At 45.5% G+C, this 24017-nt stretch overlaps 1 protein-coding gene across 7 annotated transcripts in view; it reads left to right on the top strand.

The window, feature by feature from the left end:
- Nucleotides 1-24017, top strand: part of ULK4 (unc-51 like kinase 4) — a 988030-nt gene that overhangs the window by 111935 nt on the left and 852078 nt on the right. For all 7 annotated transcript variants that reach the window (XM_073678125.1, XM_073678126.1, XM_073678132.1 and 4 more), the window contains one exon: nucleotides 10360-10438. In XM_073678125.1, the coding sequence (XP_073534226.1) occupies nucleotides 10360-10438 (79 nt within the window). The remainder of the gene's footprint in view (nucleotides 1-10359; nucleotides 10439-24017) is intronic.

Genomic DNA, 24017 nt, shown 5'->3' on the forward strand with positions numbered 1-24017 from the left:
GGCAGGGGTCTCTGGACAGGCGGGTGGTCACAGCACGTGACGGCAGAGCCTCCTGGTAGGCTAGCAGACAGGCAGCAGATGAGCGCTCCCAGGTGAGCGGGCAAGCTGGTCCTTAGACAGACTGACAGGAGTTGGAAGGCAGACCGTCGGACCTCAGGCAAGCAGGCAGGTAGAAGATGTGCGCTCCCAGGTGAGCGGGCAAGCTGGTCCTTAGACAGACTGACAGAAGTTGGAAGGCAGACCGTCGGACCTCCGGCTAGCAGGCAGGTAGCAGGATATCAGGCAGGAATTAGACAGCAGACTGGCAGGAATCTGGCAGGTATCTGGCAGGTAACTGGCAACGGGACCTGAGGGCTGAAGCAGAGTAGTGAACAGTGCTACAACATTGCTCGGGCACCTCCATTTTGGAGGAGGTGCCTTTTATATGGGAGGTCCTCCGGCTATTGGCCGGGGACTCCTTAGGACGGCGCGCGCGGTCCCTTTAAGAGAGGGGGAGCGCGCGCGCCCTAAGCACACTGCCGGGGAAGGAGCGCGTGCCGGTAGCAGCGGGGGGAGAAGCGCTGGAGGACGCCGCGCCAGGAGCGGGGAGGTGAGAGGGACGGCGTCTCTGCCTAGAACGGGGCAGAGACGCCGATGCTACAGTACCCCCCCCTTTAGGCCCCCTCTTTTTTTGGCCAGAAAGAAATTTCTCAAGGAGAAGCGGGGCGTTGATGTTCTCCCTGGGTTCCCAAGTTCTCTCCTCAGGACCAAACCCCTTCCAATCTACCAGAAAAAAGGTTTTTCCTCTTACCCTCTTGGAGGCCAGAATACTCTCTACCTCAAAGATGTCATCAGCGGAAACCGGAGCAGGAGGGGCACCTGGATTTTTGGAAAAAAAGTTAAAGACAACGGGTTTGAGGAGAGATACGTGGAAGGAGTTGGGGATCCGTAGGGTGGCCGGGAGTTTTAATTTGTAGGCCACAGGGTTAATTTGCCTGAGGACTTCGAAGGGGCCGATGAATCGAGGGCCCAACTTGTAGGAGGGTACTTTGAGCCGCACATGTTTGGATGAGAGCCAAACCTTGTCTCCCGGACGGAATTGGGGCGGATCCAGACGTCTCTTATCAGCATATCTCTTCATCCGCTCAGAGGAGAGAAGAAGAGCGGACCTGGTGCTCTCCCAAATAGTAGAAAATTCGCTGACAAGAGACTCCGCAGCAGGGTTGTCCACAGAAACGGAGACAGGAAGTGGAATCCGGGGATGTTGGCCACCGACTATAAAGAACGGGGATTTGGAAGAGGACTCGCTCTCATGGTTGTTATAAGAGAACTCGGCCCATGGTAGGAGATCCACCCAGTCCGAGTGGTGAGCATCAACGAAGTGCCGGAGGTAGCTGGACAAGATCTGATTGATCCGCTCCACTTGACCATTGGACTGAGGGTGGTAAGCGGAGGAGAAATCCAGGGTAATGTCCAGCATCTTACATGTGGCTCTCCAGAAGCGAGAGGTGAACTGAACCCCACGATCCGACACGATGTGGAGGGGCAGACCATGGAGATGGAAGATGTGGCAGATAAAGTCTTTAGCCAGCTCGGGTGCAGACGGAAGACCAGGCAGGGGAATGAAGTGGGCCATCTTAGAAAAACAGTCAGCGACAACCCAAATGACAGTACAACCGGCAGAAACTGGAAGGTCGGTGATAAAGTCCATAGCGATGTGTTGCCAAGGAGCAGCAGGTACGGGAAGGGGCAGGAGATGGCCGGCAGGTAGATGTCGGGGAACTTTGTTACGGGCACAGGATGAACAGGCCGCGACGAAGTCTACCACGTCCTTACGCAGGGTAGGCCACCAGTAATGCCGGGTAATAAGTTGGAAGGTCTTCTTTTGGCCAGCTAGTTTAGAAGAATGTCCCCAGCGAAGAACCCTCTCCCGATCTGGCACAGCTACGAACGTCTTACCGGGTGGAAGACGAGTCAGATCCAAGGGGGCCACATTCATCACCTTGGAGGAGTCGATGATGTGCATAGGTTCCTCCTCTTGATCGGAGGACAGGAAGGACCGGGACAAGGCATCAGCTTTGACGTTCTTGTCCGCCGGACGGAAATGAAGAATGAAGTCGAAGCGGGCAAAAAACAACGACCACCGGGCCTGGCGAGGATTGAGTCTCTGGGCATTTTGGAGATATGCCAGGTTTTTGTGATCCGTGTAGATAATTACCGGGTAGAGAGCCCCTTCAAGCAGATAGCGCCACTCTCCCAGTGCCAATTTGATGGCTAGCAATTCCCGGTCTCCAATGGAGTAATTGCGCTCCGACGAGGAGAAGATTTTGGAGAGGAAGCCGCACGTTACCATTCTCCCGGTAGAAGACTTCTGGGTGAGCACCGCTCCGGCTCCGGAGGAGGAGGCATCAACCTCCAGGTAGAATTGTTTATTACAGTCCGGACGGTGCAGGACGGGAGCAGAGGCGAAGGCTTTCTTTAGGGAAAGGAAGGCCTCCTCGGCTTCAGGCGACCATGTCCTGGGGTTAGCCCCCATACGGGTAAGTGCAGATATGGGAGCAGTCCGAGACGAGAAGTGTGGGATGAAAAGACAATAATAATTAGCGAAGCCCAGGAATCGCTGTATCGCCTTCAAACCTTCAGGACGAGGCCATTTTAGAACGGAAGAGAGCTTCTCGGGATCCATTTGCAGACCTGTTTGGGAGATGACCTAGCCCAAGAACGGAAGGGAGGTCTGATCGAAGAGGCACTTCTCGTATTTGGCGTAAAGGTGGTTCTGCCGAAGCCTAAGCAGGACCTGACGAACATCCCTCCGGTGTGTGGGGAGATCCGGAGAGAAGACCAAGATATCGTCCAGGTATACCACTACGCAGGAGTACAGGAGGTCACGGAAGATGTCGTTGACTAGTTCCTGAAAGACCGCGGGAGCATTACAGAGACCGAAGGGCATCACAAGGTACTCGTAGTGACCGTCCCGGGTATTGAATGCCGTCTTCCACTCGTCTCCTTGACGGATACAGACCAGATTATACGCTCCTCGTAGATCCAGCTTGGAGAAGATCCTGGCGCCCTTGAGACGGTCAAACAATTCGGAGATGAGTGGCAGGGGATATTTGTTTTTTACCGTGATGAGATTAAGTCCTCTGTAGTCAATACAGGGACGTAGCGAGCCGTCTTTCTTTTTGACAAAGAAGAATCCGGCTCCAGCCGGGGAGGTAGATTTTCGGATAAATCCCCTAGCCAGATTCTCTTCAATGTACTCAGACATGGCTCGGGTCTCGGCTGCAGACAACGGGTAGATACGCCCACGGGGAGGAGTGGTGCCAGGTACCAGGTCGATCGGGCAATCGTATGGCCTATGGGGTGGCAACGTCTCAGCTTCCTTCTTACCGAAGACGTCCGCATAGGGCCAGTAGGGAGCCGGGAGACCAGGTAAGTTAGCTGGAGTAGGCTGAGGGCGAAGTGGACGGACCGGGACCAGGCAGGTCCTATGGCAGTCAGGACCCCATCGGAGTACTTCACCGGACCGCCAGTTCAATACGGGTTCATGTGTCTGGAGCCAAAGTAGACCTAGCAACAGGGAGTGAGAAAGTCCGGACAGCACATGGAATGAGATCTCCTCAGAGTGCAGCATTCCCACCTGCAGGGTTATGGGTTCGGTGACGAGCAGGATGGTCTCCGAGAGAAGTCTTCCATCCACGGAGGCGACTGACAATGGTTCAGCCAGGGACTTGGTGGGAATATGGTATCTCTCTACCAGAGACTGGGAGATGAGGTTTCCAGCAGCTCCAGAATCCAGATGGGCGAGTTCAAAGAGACGATTTTCTCCCCAAGCAATAGAGACCGGTAAGGTCAGAGACGGAGAGGGCTTACTTTTGTCTAGGACGACCTCTCCGAGTGGTCCTAGACACTGGCGTTTCCCGGCTTTTCCGGGCAGGAACGGATGAAGTGCTTCATACTGCCACAATAGAAACAGCTTCCCTCGGCTCGGCGAGATTCTTGGCGAGAACCGACCATCTTGGTCTGGTCGACCTGCATAGGCTCAGGAGAGTGTAGCTGAGGAGAGACGGAGGGAGTGACGGGTTTCTGAAAAGTAGGAGCTAGACGTGGAAACCTCCTCTCACGGGTGACCTCTTTGGCACGCTCCTGGAACCGCAGGTCAATCTGGGTGGCAAGAGTTATCAGGTCATCGAGAGTGGTAGGAATGTCCCGACCGGCAAGTTCATCTTTAATACGGCCGGACAGACCCTCCCAGAAGACAGAAACCAGAGCGTCATTATCCCAGGCCAGCTCCGAGGCAAGGGTACGGAACCGTATGGCATATTGGCCCACGGTGAGACTTCCCTGACGGAGGCGTAGCAGAGATGATGCGGATGAGGTCTTCCGTCCGGGTTCGTCGAAGACTTTCCGGAAAGCCGTGAGAAAGGCAGGCAAGTCGGACACCAGGGGGTCTCCTCTCTCCCATAGAGGATTTAGCCAGGCCAGGGCCTCTCCGGTGAGATGGGACATGATGAAGGCAATTTTGGCCCGGTCGGAGTTAAACTGGTGAGACAGGAGTTCAAAGTGCAGGGTGCACTGATTTATGAAGCCCCGAGCCTGGGCGGAGTCGCCTCCGAAACGAGGAGGTGCAGAAAGCCGGGGTCCGGGGTAGGATACCATGTTATTAGTGGGCAGTGGAGCTGCCGGATTGCGAGTCATGGCACTGGCGGTGGTTGCAGGCAGAGCAGTCAGAGTGTCCAGGCGAGAATTGACATTCCGCAGGTGACCCAGGATGGACTCCTGTTGGGACCTCTGACGGGACAGTTCATGACACAGGTCTGAGAGCGAGGGAGCTTGGGTGCCACCGGGTTCCATGGCCTGAGCAAACTGTAACGGGTCTGGGAGGCGGAACCTCTGAGCTACTATACAAGGGGGCGGTCCTTGTAAGGGAGCGGGTGGCGACCAGGGTAGACGGGCAGGCAGTCACAGCAGGTGACTGGGACAGTCTCTGAATGAACGGGCAGGAGGTCACGGCAAGTGACCGGGGCAGTCTCTGGATGAACGGGCAGGAGGTCACGGCAAGTGACCGGGGCAGTCTCTGGATGAACGGGCAGGAGGTCACGGCAAGTGACCGGGGCAGTCTCTGGGTAAAGGATTGGTACGACCTGTGGCGGCAGATGATAGACGTGAGCTCCCAGGTGAGCAGGCGAGAGTCTCTGGATAATCGGGTGGTCACAGCATGTGACGGCGGAGCCTCCAGGAAGACCAACAGACAGGTAGCAGATGAGCGCTCCCAGGTGAGCGGGCAGGAGTCTCTGGACAGGCGGGTGGTCACAGCACGTGACGGCAGAGCCTCCTGGTAGGCTAGCAGACAGGCAGCAGATGAGCGCTCCCAGGTGAGCGGGCAAGCTGGTCCTTAGACAGACTGACAGGAGTTGGAAGGCAGACCGTCGGACCTCAGGCAAGCAGGCAGGTAGAAGATGTGCGCTCCCAGGTGAGCGGGCAATCTGGTCCTTAGACAGACTGACAGAAGTTGGAAGGCAGACCGTCGGACCTCCGGCTAGCAGGCAGGTAGCAGGATATCAGGCAGGAATTAGACAGCAGACTGGCAGGAATCTGGCAGGTATCTGGCAGGTAACTGGCAACGGGACCTGAGGGCTGAAGCAGAGTAGTGAACAGTGCTACAACATTGCTCGGGCACCTCCATTTTGGAGGAGGTGCCTTTTATATGGGAGGTCCTCCGGCAATTGGCCGGGGACTCCTTAGGACGGCGCGCGCGGTCCCTTTAAGAGAGGGGGAGCGCGCGCGCCCTAAGCACACTGCCGGGGAAGGAGCGCGTGCCAGAAGCAGCGGGGGGAGAAGCGCTGGAGGACGCCGCGCCAGGAGCGGGGAGGTGAGAGGGACGGCGTCTCTGCCTAGAACGGGGCAGAGACGACGATGCTACACACACACAGTGACTGCATACTTGTCGGTTTTGACTGGACAACCGGAAAACACATCCCTTTTTGTTTCAGTGAATGTTTGTGATTTCAACAATTCTACCCTCAGCAATCAGACATTTATGGTGTACACTATTGATATTCTTTTTTATTTTAAAGCACTTTTAATTGCAGGGTGCTGTACAAAAGAAAACTGATATAAGTACATCAGATAAGATAAAAGAACTACAATAAACTTGAACTACATGAAGGAAATAGGAGCCAACTGGCGAGATAGTCTAGTCAACCGGAGAAGGGGTGAGGAGATAGATGAGGGTGGAAGGTGCCTATGTAGTAGGGTGGTGGAGGTAGGATTATTTTGGGGTATAAAAAGGTACTTGGTTTTCAGGTTGCTTTTAAAGGGTTGAAAGGCGAGTTTGAGTCTAATCAGGTAGAGTAGCAAGTTCTAGAGTATGGGTGAAGCACAGGAGAAATTATGGAGATAGTGATGAGAGGAGGGAACGAGCAGAGCAGACTGTGTTTTGGCGTGGATCAGAGGTTGTGTGTAGGGAGGTATGGTGGGATTAGATCACAGTAGTATGTAGGGGAAAGGTTTTGGGCAGTTGTCATTGACTGTATTTTGAACTGAATTCACTGGTCAGTATATAGACCGTGGCGGGATTGGTATCGGGAAGGCTCCATTTATGTATATTGTAGGGAAACCATTCCTTGCTGCTTTGTGGGTAAGGGCTTGAATTTTACCAAGTGAAACAATTACATTTGCGTGTTTGACCTTTGCTTCATCTTTGGAAAAAGTGGAAGAAAAAATGAAATCACAAAATCTAAAATTGTCTTCATCCTTAAGGGGCTAAACAGGGGTGGTCCGTTAGTGGACAACAACCTTAAGGGTTAAATGGAAATGAAATCATCGATTTGTTAATTAAATTTGCTTCCTCTGATGTTTAGCCGGTTCTCTTTATGGTCTTCTCTTTTACACTTAATATAAGCTTATTGGATCTAACAATTTTATTTTTTTTTTATCCCTTTCCATTTTAGTAATAGTAAGTAGAAATGCTTTCTTTTCACTACTAATCTAATTGTGCCATCTCTAGCTTTAATATATAACCTCTAATTATACAACATCTAATCACATTTTTCCATATGTTTTCATGAACTGCTATGAAGTAGAATTTGTTAACTTTTGATTTTGCTTTAATTACTGAAGGTCTGGATAGCAGCGCCCTCTTGTGGCCCATAGTCTAATTTCTCCAACCTAAACAGATGTCGACAGATATGGCTGGATTTACAAAAAAAAATTAATTTTCAAGACCCTACTTTTGGCCTGATTGCCAGCAAGTGTGAATAAGTGTACAGAGTTTTCTTTGTGGATATTTCCAGCAGAACATTGATGAGTTCTACAAAAGTAGCTGCTTTAATTCTGTAGCGACAACCTTCTTCTACAATTGATGCAACTTTCGTCCATGAAAACTCATTTTTAGTGGTTATTCTTATATTCCTTACAATATTGAATGACCCACAGAAATATTTGTAGCTGTAAACCTGTCCGTGACCCACTACTCCAGGACTGTGATAATGATTCATACCCCAGAGGCTTAGTCGTTGCTTGCCGAAAATGTTCTGTTATGGTATGTGCACACGTTGCTCGCGGAAAGTCTGCCGCATATTACAGTACTAGCTAAGTAGATAAGATTTCAGTAACTCCGCTATACATTGCAGAAAATGTGTGTAAATTGACACTTGCTATTGGATTTAAAATCTGCATCATGTCAGATCTTTGGGAAGAATTCATTATAGATTTAACCCTTTTCAGTGCAACACACTTGCAATGTTACACGTGGATTTGGCAGTAATAAAAGCTGCCGAAAAATCCACAGCAAATCTGCTACATGTGAACATCCGCTCAGATTTTAGTTTGTGCATTTCCTTGCTATTCAGTACTTGATTTTAGATTTTTGGTAAAATGATGTGTCTAAGTAGAAAGAGCATTTAAAATGGGAAGAATGCAAAACTGAAACCCCACAGCACGCGAAGAATTCTAATTACAAGACCCCAATAGAGTCTGGAAATGAGATTTACCATGTGGGGAATTTATATTCATGGTAATGATTAGGAGTGCTGTATTTATATTGTCTGGATGGACTTCTGATACAACAGGAAAGTTATGTAATGTGCTAATATGATGGCTGCTGGAAATATTCATCATTTGCTCAATTTAGAGGCCCATTTTGCAAGCCAGTAATTGGAGAATAAAGCGTTCATATGAATGCTTGCTACTGATTAGTATGAAAAGGCCTGTAGACTCCTCCCGACTAACAAAACTTTCAATGGTGCGATGTGTTGAGTGAAGCAATCATGGATGGCTCCAGTTTTATAGCTGTTTACATGTCAGCCGGCAGTCATTTACTACTAGCCCGTCTACGTAGACCGGCGTACCAGTGATGGCGACAGAACAATGGTTCATTCAATCACTCTGTCCTCCTACAGTGTTACCTTATCTGCAGCACATTTGCTGTATGCACGGGACAATGTGCGGACAGAACGATGATTTTTTGCACATGCATAAAAGTCATTACAAAAAGAAAGCAAATACCTGCTCACCCTGACTTAGGTGTCCCGAAGCACGGAATAGACGAGGAACCACACGCCAGCCAATTGCAGGGGAAAAAAGGAGGAATTCCAGCTCTGAAAGTGCAGCAGACAAAACTTTATTCCATAAAAACAGATTCCATGGTTAAAACAGTAAAATATAAAATAAGAAAAGTGGAGAGAGGGGAGAGAGAGCAGTATCAAGATTCAAATATATATTAAATAAGTGCTGGTTGCACTCACCTTTTTGATGTCATAATAAACTTGTCAATAGTCCCACTGGGTGGGTTAGTTGTAGGTTCCTCCTGTTCACGGTTTGCAGCACAATCTTTGGCACTTGTGAAAGCACTCAAGGTGTTTCAACAGGAAACCACATATGTAATTATTCTCCAGGTGGTATGCGCTCCCGAAACACAGTAGGTAGGATGCGGTAATATATTGAATAACCAAATTTTATTAACATAGCATACAACACGTTTCAGCTCTTATGAAGAAGATACCTGAAGAAGGCTCATAAGGGCTGAAACTCGTTGTATGCTATGTTAATAAAATTTGGTTATTCAATATATTACCGCATCCTACCTACTGTGTTTCGGGAGCGCATACCACCTGGAGAATAATTACATATATGGTTAAAACAGTATTGGCTTGCGCGTTTCGAACACTCCAACTTGCGTTCTTTTTCAAGAACACGTTCAGTATTTTACCTCAGTATTTGTAAAACAAAACCAGGAGTGGGTGATAAATACAGAAGTGGTGACGTGTTTCTATTCTACTTTTCCTCTGATTGTTCCACCTTTGATTTTGGCTTACAAATACTGACCAAATACTGACCAAATACTGAATGTGTGAATGTGACCTAAATCTACAGGCCAAATTACTTCTGGATTAACAAGTGATAAATTGAACATGTCAGATCCTTATTTTTTTTATTTTTTTTTTTGACTGTCAGAATATTGGATTAAAAATACATGATCAATAATGTCAATGTTTTAAAGGGAAGCCCTCCTCAGAAAATGACATATTGCTTAAATCAAGTTTCTGTCTTACTTGTACTTTAAAAAAAAAAAAATTACATTTTTTTTTTTTTTATTTCATATTACAATCAGATTTTTTTTAAAAAATAGTTGCTTTTGCAATTTTCAGACTGACCGCTGAGGCTTTTTTACTGTGCTTTTCAGGAAGAGTTTATGGGAGTTTTCTTATCAGTAGAGGCAGGATTATAATGACAGGTACCACATCTATAATTAGCCGATTAAGAAAGGATCCCACCTTTCACAATAGGTGATGTCTCATCTGACCCTGCTCATTCCTTTTTTCACAATGACCATTAAACTGGCTCAATAGATGCTTCAATACAAAAGGTAGCAGTGGGATTTTACCATTGTGACTATGTGCATGTGTTGTTTCCTGAAACATGAAAGTATAAGCGTTAAAAAAGCCTTAATATGTTGTTTGTTTGTTTTTTATTTTGTTTCCATTTTAATTCATTTGCAGATCATTAGCATGCCTGTCAATCCTGTGATTTTCTTATTTTCATAACTTTTTCTTCTTATTGTTGAAATTTCAATGTTGAAGAGTGAATGAGCAGTTCCATAAAACAATAAAAACCTTACTGGGATACCTGAATGGATGCAGTTCAAAAGTGTCAGGGGACCTGACCCTGTTCCCTTTAATACTTTTTTCTTGTTGGTTTCTCAGTACATGTTTTACACCATGATGCATTGCTTCCTGATTCACCTTTCTTGTTTCCCATTACATAGAATTATTATGAACCATTAAGTTACATGCAGCATGTTGTTCTATCACAGAGAAGTCTTTTCTTACTGACCTTACTAATTGTTGTCATTAAGCTTTTTTGTCTTCATTTTTTCAGACGTGCGAAGGTGGTGAGGGTCATTGGCTTATTGGCTGCGCACACATCAGAGCTTAAAGAAAATGTTCCTGTCATAGAGGTAAATCTCATTTTCAAAGACAACTGTTGATTTAATTATGACCTTTTACAAAGAGAAATCCTACCTTCCAAGAATAATAATTTCAAGAACAAACATTAGGAAATGGAAAACAGTAGCTGTATTATAATTGTCATCATTGAAGGACCACAGATACAAGGTGTTCTACTTAGTCCTGGGCTAAGAGCCTGGTACATGACATACAATTGTCTTTTACACAATTTTTGCAACAGCTCTTCAGGACCTACATTAGGCGTAGCACGTGTTTTAAGTTTTGTTCAATACCTTTTGCAACCTGGAAACCATCTGCAAGCAGAGTACCTGATTGACTATTTTCGTCTTAAAGCAGTTGCGTCAAGTTGTTTAATGGGTTATGTTGCAAAGTGCTTGTCAAAACAAACAGCTTTGTAATTTACCTCTTATTAAAAATCCTCTCCGTTCCCAAAATCCAGAGTAATTTTTAATTCTATAGTTTACAGCTCATTGCCTAGGTTAGCGGCCACCTCTGCAGTCTCAGAGTGGCTTTGTTACTTATCTAAAGAGAGTGAACTACTTGTAGGGACTGTGCTTTAGCACATACTTGTCAAACTCTGGCCTGTGGACCAAAACTGGCCCGCAGGTTGGTTATATTTGGCCCGCGACACGAGAACCACCACCCCTATATCGGGCCATTATTCTGTATGGAGGACTATATGGGGCCCATTATTCTGTATGGAGGACTATATGGGGCCTATTATTCTGTATGGAGGACTATATGGGGCCTATTATTCTGTATGGAGGACTATATGGGGCCTATTATTCTGTATGGAGGACTATATGGGGCCTATTATTATGTATGGAGGACTATATGGGACCTGTTATTCTGTATGGAGGACTATATGGGGCCTATTCTGTATGGAGGACTATATGGGGCCTATTATTCTGTATGGAGGACTATATGGGGCCTATTATTCTGTATGGAGGACTATATGGGGCCTATTATTCTGTATGGAGGACTATATGGGACCTGTTATTCTGTATGGAGGACTATATGGGGCCAATTATTCTGTATGGAGGACTATATGGGGCCTATTATTATGTATGGAGGACTATATGGAGCCTATTATTCTATATGGAGGACTATGTGAGGTCCATTATTCTGTGTGGAGAACTATATGGGGCCTATTATTCTGTGTGGAGGACTATGTGGAGCCCATTATTCTGTATGGAGGACTATGTGGGGCCCATTATTCTGTATGGAGGACTATATGGGGCCTATTATTCTGTATGGAGGACTATGTGGAGCCCATTATTCTGTGTGGAGCCCATTATTCTGTATGGACGACTATATGGGGCCTATTATTCTGTATGGAGGACTGTGTGGAGCCCATTATTCTGTATAGAGGACTATGTGGAGCCCATTATTCTGTGTGGAGCCCATTATTCTGTATGGAGGACTATGTTGGGCCCATTATTCGGTATGGAGGACTATATGGGGCCTATTATTCTGTATGGAGGACTATATGGGGCCAATTATTCTGTATGGAGGACTATATGGGGCCAATTATTCTGTATGGAGGACTATATGGGGCCTATTATTCTGTATGGAGGACTATATGGGACCTGTTATTCTGTATGGAGGACTATATGGGGCCAATTATTCTGTATGGAGGACTATGTGGGGCCCATTATTCTGTATGGAGGACTATATGGGACCTGTTATTCTGTATGGAGGACTATATGGGGCCAATTATTCTGTATGGAGGACTATATGGGGCCTATTATTATGTATGGAGGACTATATGGAGCCTATTATTCTGTATGGAGGACTATATGGAGCCTATTATTCTATATGGAGGACTATGTGAGGTCCATTATTCTGTGTGGAGGACTATATGGGGCCTATTATTCTGTGTGGAGGACTATATGGGGCCTATTATTCTGTGTGGAGGACTATATGGGGCCTATTATTCTGTATGGAGGACTATATGGGGCCTATTATTCTGTATGGAGGACTATATGGGGCCAATTATTCTGTATGGAGGACTATATGGGGCCAATTATTCTGTATGGAGGACTATATGGGGCTCATTATTCTGTGTGGAGGACTATGTGGAGCCCATTATTCTGTATGGAGGACTATGTGGGGCCCATTATTCTGTATGGAGGACTATATGGGGCCTATTATTCTGTATGGAGGACTATGTGGAGCCCATTATTCTGTGTGGAGCCCATTATTCTGTATGGACGACTATATGGGGCCTATTATTCTGTATGGAGGACTATGTGGAGCCCATTATTCTGTATAGAGGACTATGTGGAGCCCATTATTCTGTGTGGAGCCCATTATTCTGTATGGAGGACTATATGGGGCTCATTATTCTGTGTGGAGGACTATGTGGAGCCCATTATTCTGTATGGAGGACTATGTGGGGCCCATTATTCTGTATGGAGGACTATATGGGGCCTATTATTCTGTATGGAGGACTATGTGGAGCCCATTATTCTGTGTGGAGCCCATTATTCTGTATGGACGACTATATGGGGCCTATTATTCTGTATGGAGGACTATGTAGAGCCCATTATTCTGTATAGAGGACTATGTGGAGCCCATTATTCTGTGTGGAGCCCATTATTCTGTATGGAGGACTATGTTGGGCCCATTATTCGGTATGGAGGACTATATGGGGCCTATTATTCTGTATGCATGACTATATGGGGCCAATTATTCTGTATGGAGGACTATATGGGGCCAATTATTCTGTATGGAGGACTATATGGGGCCAATTATTCTGTATGGAGGACTATATGGGGCCTATTATTCTGTATGGAGGACTATATGGGACCTGTTATTCTGTATGGAGGACTATATGGGGCCAATTATTCTGTATGGAGGACTATATGGGGCCTATTATTATGTATGGAGGACTATATGGAGCCTATTATTCTGTATGGAGGACTATATGGAGCCTATTATTCTGTATGGAGGACTATGTGAGGTCCATTATTCTGTGTGGAGGACTATGTGGGGCCCATTATTCTGTATGGAGGACTATGTGGAGCCCATTATTCTGTATGGAGGACTATGTGGAGCCCATTATTCTGTATGGAGCCCATTATTCTGTATGGAGGACTATGTGAGGCCCATTATTCTGTATGGAGGACTATGTGGGGCCCATTATTCTGTATGGAGGACTATGTGGAGCCCATTATTCTGTATGGAGGACTATGTGGAGCCCATTATTCTGTATGGAGCCCATTATTCTGTATGGAGGACTATGTGAGGCCCATTATTCTGTATGGAGGACTATATGGGGCCTATTATTCTGTATGGAGGACTATATGGGGCCAATTATACTGTATGGAGGACTATATGGGGCCAATTATTCTGTATGGAGGACTATATGGGGCCTATTATTCTGTATGGAGGACTATATGGGACCTGTTATTCTGTATGGAGGACTATATGGGGCCAATTATTCTGTATGGAGGACTATATGGGGCCTATTATTCTGTATGGAGGACTATGTGAGGTCCATTATTCTGTATGGAGGACTATATGGGGCCTATTATTCTATGTGGAGGACTATGTGGGGCCCATTATTCTGTATGGAGGACTATGTGGAGCCCATTATTCTGTATGGAGGACTATGTGGAGCCCATTATTCTGTGTGGAGCCCATTATTCTGTATGGAGGACTAAGTGGGGCCCATTATTCTGTATGGAGGACTATATGGGGCCTATTATTCTGTATGGAGGACTATATGGGGCCAATTATTCTGTATGGAGGACTATATGGGGCCTATTATTCTGTATGGAGGACTATATGGGGCCTATTATTCTGTATGGAGGACTATATGGGACCTGTTATTCTGTATGGAGGACTATATGGGACCAATTATTCTGTATGGAGGACTATATGGAGCCTATTATTCTGTATGGAGGACTATGTGAGGTCCATTATTCAGTGTGGAGGACTATATGGGGCCTATTATTCTGTGTGGAGGACTATGTGGGGTCCATTATTCTGTATGGAGGACTATATAGAGCCTATTATTCTGTATGGAGGACTATATGGGGCCTATTATTCTGTATGGAGGACTATATGGGACCTGTTATTCTGTATGGAGGACTATATGGGGCCAATTATTCTGTATGGAGGACTATATGGGGCCTATTATTATGTATGGAGGACTATATGGAGCCTATTCTGTATGGAGGACTATGTGAGGTCCATTATTCTGTATGGGGGACTATATGGGGCCTATTATTCTATGTGGAGGACTATGTGGGGTCCATTATTCTGTATGGAGGACTATATGGGGCCTATTATTCTGTATGGAGGACTATGTGGAGCCCATTATTCTGTATGGAGGACTATGTGGAGCCCATTATTCTGTATGGAGCCCATTATTCTGTATGGAGGACTATGTGAGGTCCATTATTCTGTGTGGAGTACTATGTGGGGCCCATTATTCTGTATGGAGGACTATGTGGAGCCCATTATTCTGTATGGAGGACTATGTGGAGCCCATTATTCTGTGTGGAGCCCATTATTCTGTATGGAGGACTATGTGGGGTCCATTATTCTGTATGGAGGACTATATGGGGCCTATTATTCTGTATGGAGGACTATATGGGGCCAATTATTCTGTATGGAGGACTATATGGGGCCTATTATTCTGTATGGAGGACTATATGGGGCCTATTATTCTGTATGGAGGACTATATGGGACCTGTTATTCTGTATGGAGGACTATATGGGGCCAATTATTCTGTATGGAGGACTATATGGAGCCTATTATTCTGTATGGAGGACTATGTGAGGTCCATTATTCTGTGTGGAGGACTATATGGGGCCTATTATTCTGTGTGGAGGACTATGTGGGGTCCATTATTCTGTATGGAGGACTATATAGAGCCTATTATTCTGTATGGAGGACTATATGGGGCCTATTATTCTGTATGGAGAACTATATGGGACCTGTTATTCTGTATGGAGGACTATATGGGGCCAATTATTCTGTATGGAGGACTATATGGGGCCTATTATTATGTATGGAGGACTATATGGAGCCTATTCTGTATGGAGGACTATGTGGGGTCCATTATTCTGTATGGAGGACTACATGGGGCCTATTATTCTGTATGGAGGACTATATGGGGCCTATTATTCTGTATGGAGGACTATATGGGGCCAATTATTCTGTATGGAGGACTATATGGGGCCTATTATGTATGGAGGACTATATGGAGCCTATTATTCTCTATGGAGGACTATGTGAGGTCCATTATTCTGTGTGGAGGACTATATGGGGCCTATTATTCTGTGTGGAGGACTATGTGGAGCCCATTATTCTCTATGGAGGACTATATGGGGCCCATTATTCTGTGTGGAGCACTGTGTGAGTCCCATTATTCTGTATGGAGGACTATGTGGGGCCCATTATTCTGTATGGAGGACTATATGGGGCCTATTATTCTGTATGAAGGACTATGTGGAGCCCATTATTCTGTATGGAGGACTATGTGGAGCCCATTATTCTGTGTGGAGCCCATTATTCTGTATGGAGGACTATATGGGGCCTATTATTCTGTATGGAGGTCTATGTGGAGCCCATTATTCTGTATGGAGGACTATGTGGGGCCCATTATTCTGTATGGAGGACTATATGGGGCCTATTATTCTGTATGGAGGACTATATGGGGCCAATTATTCTGTATGGAGGACTATATGGGGCCAATTATTCTGTATGGAGGACTATGTGAGGCCCATTATTCTGTATGGAGGACTATATGGGACCTGTTATTCTGTATGGAGGACTATATGGGGCCAATTATTCTGTATGGAGGACTATATGGGGCCTATTATTATGTATGGAGGACTATATGGAGCCTATTATTCTGTATGGAGGACTATGTGAGGTCCATTATTCTGTGTGGAGGTCTATGTGGAGCCCATTATTCTGTATGGAGGACTATGTGGGGCCCATTATTCTGTATGGAGGACTATGTGGAGCCCATTATTCTGTATGGAGGACTATGTGGAGCCCATTATTCTGTGTGGAGCCCATTATTCTGTGTGGAGCCCATTATTCTGTGTGGAGGACTATATGGGGCCTATTATTCTGTATGGAGGACTATGTGGAGCCCATTATTCTGTGTGGAGCCCATTCTGTGTGGAGCCCATTATTCTGTGTGGAGCCCATTATTCTGTATGGAGGACTATATGGGGCCTATTATTCTGTATGGAGGACTATGTGGAGCCCATTATTCTGTATGGAGGACTATGTGGGGCCCATTATTCTGTATGGAGGACTATATGGGGCCTATTATTCTGTATGGAGGACTATATGGGGCCTATTATTCTGTATGGAGGACTATATGGGGCCAATTATTCTGTATGGAGGACTATATGGGGCCTATTATTCTGTATGGAGGACTATATGGGACCTGTTATTCTGTATGGAGGACTATATGGGGCCAATTATTCTGTATGGAGGACTATATGGGGCCTATTATTATGTATGGAGGACTATATGGAGCCTATTATTCTGTGTGGAGGACTATGTGAGGTCCATTATTCTGTGTGGAGGACTATATGGGGCCTATTATTCTGTGTGGAGGACTATGTGGGGTCCATTATTCTGTATGGAGGACTATATAGCGCCTATTATTCTGTATGGAGGACTATATGGGGCTTTTTATTCTGTATGGAGGACTATATGGGACCTGTTATTCTGTATGGAGGACTATATGGGGCCAATTATTCTGTATGGAGGACTATATGGGGCCTATTATTATGTATGGAGGACTACATGGAGCCTATTATTTTGTATGGAGGACTATGTGAGGTCCATTATTCTGTATGGAGGACTATATGGGGCCTATTATTCTGTGTGGAGGACTATGTGGGGTCCATTATTCTGTATGGAGGACTATGTGGGGTCCATTATTCTGTATGGAGGACTATATGGGGCCTATTATTGTGTATGGAGGACTATGTGGAGCCCATTATTCTGTATGGAGGACTATGTGGAGCCCATTATTCTGTATGGAGGACTATATGGTGCCTATTATTCTGTATGGAGGACTATGTGGAGCCCATTATTCTGTATGGAGGACTATGTGGAGCCCATTATTCTGTGTGGAGCCCATTATTCTGTAAGGAGGACTATGTGGGGCCCATTATTCTGTATGGAGGACTACATGGGGCCTATTATTCTGTATGGAGGACTATATGGGGCCTATTATTCTGTATTGAGGACTATATGGGGCCAATTCCTCTGTATGGAGGACTATATGGAGCCTATTATGTATGGAGGACTATATGGAGCCTATTATTCTGTATGGAGGACTATGTGAGGTCCATTATTCTGTGTGGAGGACTATATGGGGCCTATTATTCTGTGTGGAGGACTATGTGGAGCCCATTATTCTGTATGGAGGACTATATGGGGCCCATTATTCTGTGTGGAGCACTGTGTGAGTCCCATTATTCTGTATGGAGGACTATATGGGGCCTATTCTGTATGGAGGACTATGTGGGGCCCATTATTCTGTATGGAGGACTATATGGAGCCTAATATTCTGTATGGAGGACTATATGGGGCCTATTATTCTGTATGAAGGACTATGTGGAGCCCATTATTCTGTATGGAGGACTATGTGGAGCCCATTATTCTGTGTGGAGCCCATTATTCTGTATGGAGGACTATGTGGGGCCCATTATTCTGTATGGAGGACTATATGGGGCCTATTATTCTGTATGGAGTACTATATGGGGCCTATTATTCTGTATGGAGGACTATATGGGGCCAATTATTCTGTATGGATGACTATATGGGGCTTATTATTATGTATGGAGGACTATATGGAGCCTATTATTCTGTATGGAGGACTATGTGAGGTCCATTATTCTGTGTGGAGGACTATATGGGGCCTATTATTCTGTGTGGAGGACTATGTGGGGTCCATTATTCTGTATGGAGGACTATATGGGGCCCATTATTCTGTATGGAGGACTATGTGGAGCCCATTATTCTGTATGGAGGACTATGTGGAGCCCATTATTCTGTGTGGAGCCCATTATTCTGTATGGAGGACTATATGGGGCCTATTATTCTGTATGGAGGACTACGTGCAGCCCATTATTCTGTGTGGAGCCCATTATTCTGTATGGAGGACTATATGGGGCCTATTATTCTGTGTGGAGGACTATGTGGGGCCCATTATTCTGTATGGAGGACTATATGGGGCCTATTATTCTGTATGGAGGACTATATGGGGCCTATTCTGTATGGAGGACTATATGGGGCCAATTATTCTGTATGGAGGACTATATGGGGCCTATTATTCTGTATGGAGGACTATATGGGGCCTATTATTCTGTATGGAGGACTATATGGGACCTATTATTTTGTATGGAGGACTATGTGGAGCCCATTATTCTGTATGGAGGACTATGTGGGCCCATTATTCTGTGTGGAGGGCTATGTGGAGCCCATTATTCTGTATGGAGGACTATGTGGGGCCCATTATTCTGTATGGAGGACTATATGGGGCCTATTATTCTGTGTGGAGGACTATATGGGGCCTATTATTCTGTGTGGAGGACTATGTGGAGCCCATTATTCTGTATGCAGGACTATGTGGAGCCCATTATTCTGTGTGGAGCCCATTATTCTGTATGGAGGACTATATGGGGCCTATTATTCTGTATGGAGGACTATATGTGGCCAATTATTCTGTATGGAGGACTATATGGGGCCTATTATTCTGTATGGAGGACTATATGGGACCTGTTATTCTGTATGGAGGACTATATGGGGCCAATTATTCTGTATGGAGGACTATATGGGGCCTATTATTTTGTATGGAAGACTATATGGAGCCTATTATTCTGTATGGAGGACTATATGGAGCCTATTATTCTGTATGGAGGACTATGTGAGGTCCATTATTCTGTGTGGAGGACTATATGGGGCCTATTATTCTGTGTGGAGGACTATGTGGAGCCCATTATTCTGTATGGAGGACTATGTGGGGCCCATTATTCTGTATGGAGGACTATATGGGGCCTATTATTCTGTATGGAGGACTATGTGGAGCCCATTATTCTGTGTGGAGCCCATTATTCTGTATGGAGGACTATATGGGGCCTATTATTATGTATGGAGGACTACATGGAGCCTATTATTTTGTATGGAGGACTATGTGAGGTCCATTATTCTGTATGGAGGACTATATGGGGCCTATTATTCTGTGTGGAGGACTATGTGGGGTCCATTATTCTGTATGGAGGACTATGTGGGGTCCATTATTCTGTATGGAGGACTATATGGGGCCTATTATTCTGTATGGAGGACTATGTCGAGCCCATTATTCTGTATGGAGGACTATGTGGAGCCCATTATTCTGTATGGAGGACTATGTGGAGCCCATTATTCTGTATGGAGGACTATGTGGAGCCCATTATTCTGTGTGGAGCCCATTATTCTGTAAGGAGGACTACGTGGGGCCCATTATTCTGTATGGAGGACTACATGGGGCCTATTATTCTGTATGGAGGACTATATGGGGCCTATTATTCTGTATGGAGGACTATATGGGGCCAATTACTCTGTATGGAGGACTATATGGGGCCTATTATGTATGGAGGACTATATGGAGCCTATTATTCTGTATGGAGGACTATGTGAGGTCCATTATTCTGTGTGGAGGACTATATGGGGCCTATTATTCTGTGTGGAGGACTATGTGGAGCCCATTATTCTGTATGGAGGACTATATGGGGCCCATTATTCTGTGTGGAGCACTGTGTGAGTCCCATTATTCTGTATGGAGGACTATATGGGGCCTATTCTGTATGGAGGACTATGTGGGGCCCATTATTCTGTATGGAGGACTATATGGAGCCTAATATTCTGTATGGAGGACTATATGGGGCCTACTATTCTGTGTGGAGGACTATATGGGGCCTATTATTCTGTGTGGAGGACTATGTGGAGCCCATTATTCTGTATGGAGGACTATGTGGAGCCCATTATTCTGTGTGGAGCCCATTATTCTGTATGGAGGACTATATGGGGCCTATTATTCTGTATGGAGGTCTATGTGGAGCCCATTATTCTGTATGGAGGACTATATGGGGCCAATTATTCTGTATGGAGGACTATATGGGGCCTATTATTCTGTATGGGGGACTATATGGGACCTGTTATTCTGTATGGAGGACTATATGGGGCCAATTATTCTGTATGGAGGACTATTTGGGGCCTATTATTATGTATGGAGGACTATTTGGAGCCTATTATTCTGTATGGAGGACTATGTGGAGCCCATTATTCTGTGTGGAGGACTATGTGGAGCCCATTATTCTGTATGGAGGACTATGTGGGGCCCATTATTCTGTATGGAGGACTATATGGGGCCTATTATTCTGTATGGAGGACTATATGGGGCCTATTATTCTGTGTGGAGGACTATGTGTAGCCCATTATTCTGTATAGAGGACTATGTGGAGCCCATTATTCTGTGTGGAGCCCATTATTCTGTATGGAGGACTATATGGGGCCTATTATTCTGTATGGAGGACTATGTGGAGCCCATTATTCTGTATGGAGGACTGTGTGGAGCCCATTATTCTGTATGGAGAGGACTATGTGGGGCCCATTATTCTGTATGGAGGACTATATGGGGCCTATTATTCTGTATGGAGGACTATATGGGGCCAATTATTCTGTATGGAGGACTATATGGGGCCTATTATTCTGTGTGGAGGACTATGTGGAGCCCATTATTCTGTATGGAGGACTATATGGGGCCCATTATTCTGTGTGGAGGACTATGTGGGGCCCATTATTCTGTATGGAGGACTATATGGGGCCTATTATTCTGTATGGAGGACTATGTGGAGCCCATTATTCTGTATGGAGGACTATGTGGAGCCCATTATTCTGTATGGAGGACTATGTGGAGCCCATTATTCTGTGTGGAGCCCATTATTCTGTATGGAGGACTATATGGGGCATATTATTCTGTATGGAGGACTATATGGGGCCTATTATTCTGTATGGAGGACTATATGGGGCCAATTATTCTGTATGGAGGACTATATGGGGCCTATTATTCTGTATGGAGGACTATATGGGGCCTATTATTCTGTATGGAGGACTATATGGGGCCAATTATTCTGTATGGAGGACTATGTGAGGTCCATTATTCTGTGTGGAGGACTATATGGGGCCTATTATTCTGTGTGGAGGACTATGTGGAGCCCATTATTCTGTATGGAGGAATATATGGGGCCTATTATTCTGTATGGAGGACTATATGGGGCCTATTATGCTGTGTGGAGGACTATGTGGGGTCCATTATTCTGTATGGAGGACTATATGGAGCCTATTATTCTGTATGGAGGACTATGTGGAGCCCATTATTCTGTATGGAGGACTATGTGGGGCCCATTATTCTGTGTGGAGCCCATTATTCTGTATGGAGGACTATGTGGGGCCCATTATTCTGTATGGAGGACTATATGGGGCCTATTATTCTGTATGGAGGACTATATGGGGCCTATTATTCTGTATGGAGGACTATATGGGGCCTATTATTCTGTATGGAGGACTATATGGGACCTGTTATTCTGTATGGAGGACTATATGGGGCCAATTATTCTGTATGGATGACTATATGGGGCCTATTATTATGTATGGAGGACTATATGGAGCCTATTATTCTGTATGGAGGACTATGTGAGGTCCATTATTCTGTGTGGAGGACTATATGGGGCCTATTATTCTGTGTGGAGGACTATGTGGGGTCCATTATTCTGTATGGAGGACTATATGGGGCCCATTATTCTGTATGGAGGACTATGTGGAGCCCATTATTCTGTATGGAGGACTATGTGGAGCCCATTATTCTGTGTGGAGCCCATTATTCTGTGTGGAGCCCATTATTCTGTATGGAGGACTATATGGGGCCTATTATTCTGTATGGAGGACTACGTGCAGCCCATTATTCTGTGTGGAGCCCATTATTCTGTATGGAGGACTATATGGGGCCTATTATTCTGTATGGAGGACTATATGGGGCCTATTCTGTATGGAGGACTATATGGGGCCAATTATTCTGTATGGAGGACTATATGGGGCCTATTATTCTGTATGGAGGACTATATGGGGCCTATTATTCTGTATGGAGGACTATATGGGACCTATTATTTTGTATGGAGGACTATGTGGAGCCCATTATTCTGTATGGAGGACTATGTGGGCCCATTATTCTGTGTGGAGGACTATGTGGAGCCCATTATTCTGTATGGAGGACTATGTGGGGCCCATTATTCTGTATGGAGGACTATATGGGGCCTATTATTCTGTGTGGAGGACTATGTGGGGCCCATTATTCTGTATGGAGGACTATATGGGGCCTATTATTCTGTATGGAGGACTATATGGGGCCTATTCTGTATGGAGGACTATATGGGGCCTATTATTCTGTATGGAGGACTATATGGGACCTATTATTTTGTATGGAGGACTATGTGGAGCCCATTATTCTGTATGGAGGACTATGTGGGCCCATTATTCTGTATGGAGGACTATATGGGGCCTATTATTCTGTGTGTAGGACTATATGGGGCCTATTATTCTGTGTGGAGGACTATGTGGAGCCCATTATTCTGTATGCAGGACTATATGGAGCCCATTATTCTGTGTGGAGCCCATTATTCTGTATGGAAGACTATATGGGGCCTATTATTCTGTATGGAGGACTATGTGGAGCCCATTATTCTGTATGGAGGTCTATGTGGAGCCCATTATTCTGTATGGAGAGGACTATGTGGGGCCCATTATTCTCTATGGAGGACTATATGGGGCCTATTATTCTGTATGGAGGACTATATGTGGCCAATTATTCTGTATGGAGGACTATATGGGGCCTATTATTCTGTATGGAGGACTATATGGGACCTGTTATTCTGTATGGAGGACTATATGGGGCCAATTATTCTGTATGGAGGACTATATGGGGCCTATTATTTTGTATGGAAGACTATATGGAGCCTATTATTCTGTATGGAGGACTATATGGAGCCTATTATTCTGTATGGAGGACTATGTGAGGTCCATTATTCTGTGTGGAGGACTATATGGGGCCTATTATTCTGTGTGGAGGACTATGTGGAGCCCATTATTCTGTATGGAGGACTATGTGGGGCCCATTATTCTGTATGGAGGGCTATATGGGGCCTATTATATGGGGCCTTCACTTTCTGACTCCGGAGGGTGTGGACATGCCTGTCTGCCTCTCTGCTAGATTGTGGAGACAATACGGCGCCGGACTACTGGCAGCCCATTGCAGCAGCAGAAGCTTCTACTTTATTTTAGTTACAGTTTTGTTACAGTTATTTTATTTTATTACCTTCTCTGGATTGCAACGTTCCTGTATACTCGTCTATTGGGGATGGAAGATACAACACTTCCCACACTATCAACTGCTGCTGGGCACACAGCACGAGATCTGCACCTGGATCTTCTTCCACCACTTACAAGTCTCCTGCATGTACAGACACTCTGGGGCAAGCAATACGGAC

Source organism: Phyllobates terribilis, unplaced genomic scaffold (assembly GCF_046119375.1).
Source record: "Phyllobates terribilis strain yellow unplaced genomic scaffold, ASM4611937v1 Scaffold_4__5_contigs__length_816908805, whole genome shotgun sequence".
In the NCBI taxonomy this organism is placed as follows: Eukaryota; Metazoa; Chordata; class Amphibia; order Anura; family Dendrobatidae; genus Phyllobates; species Phyllobates terribilis.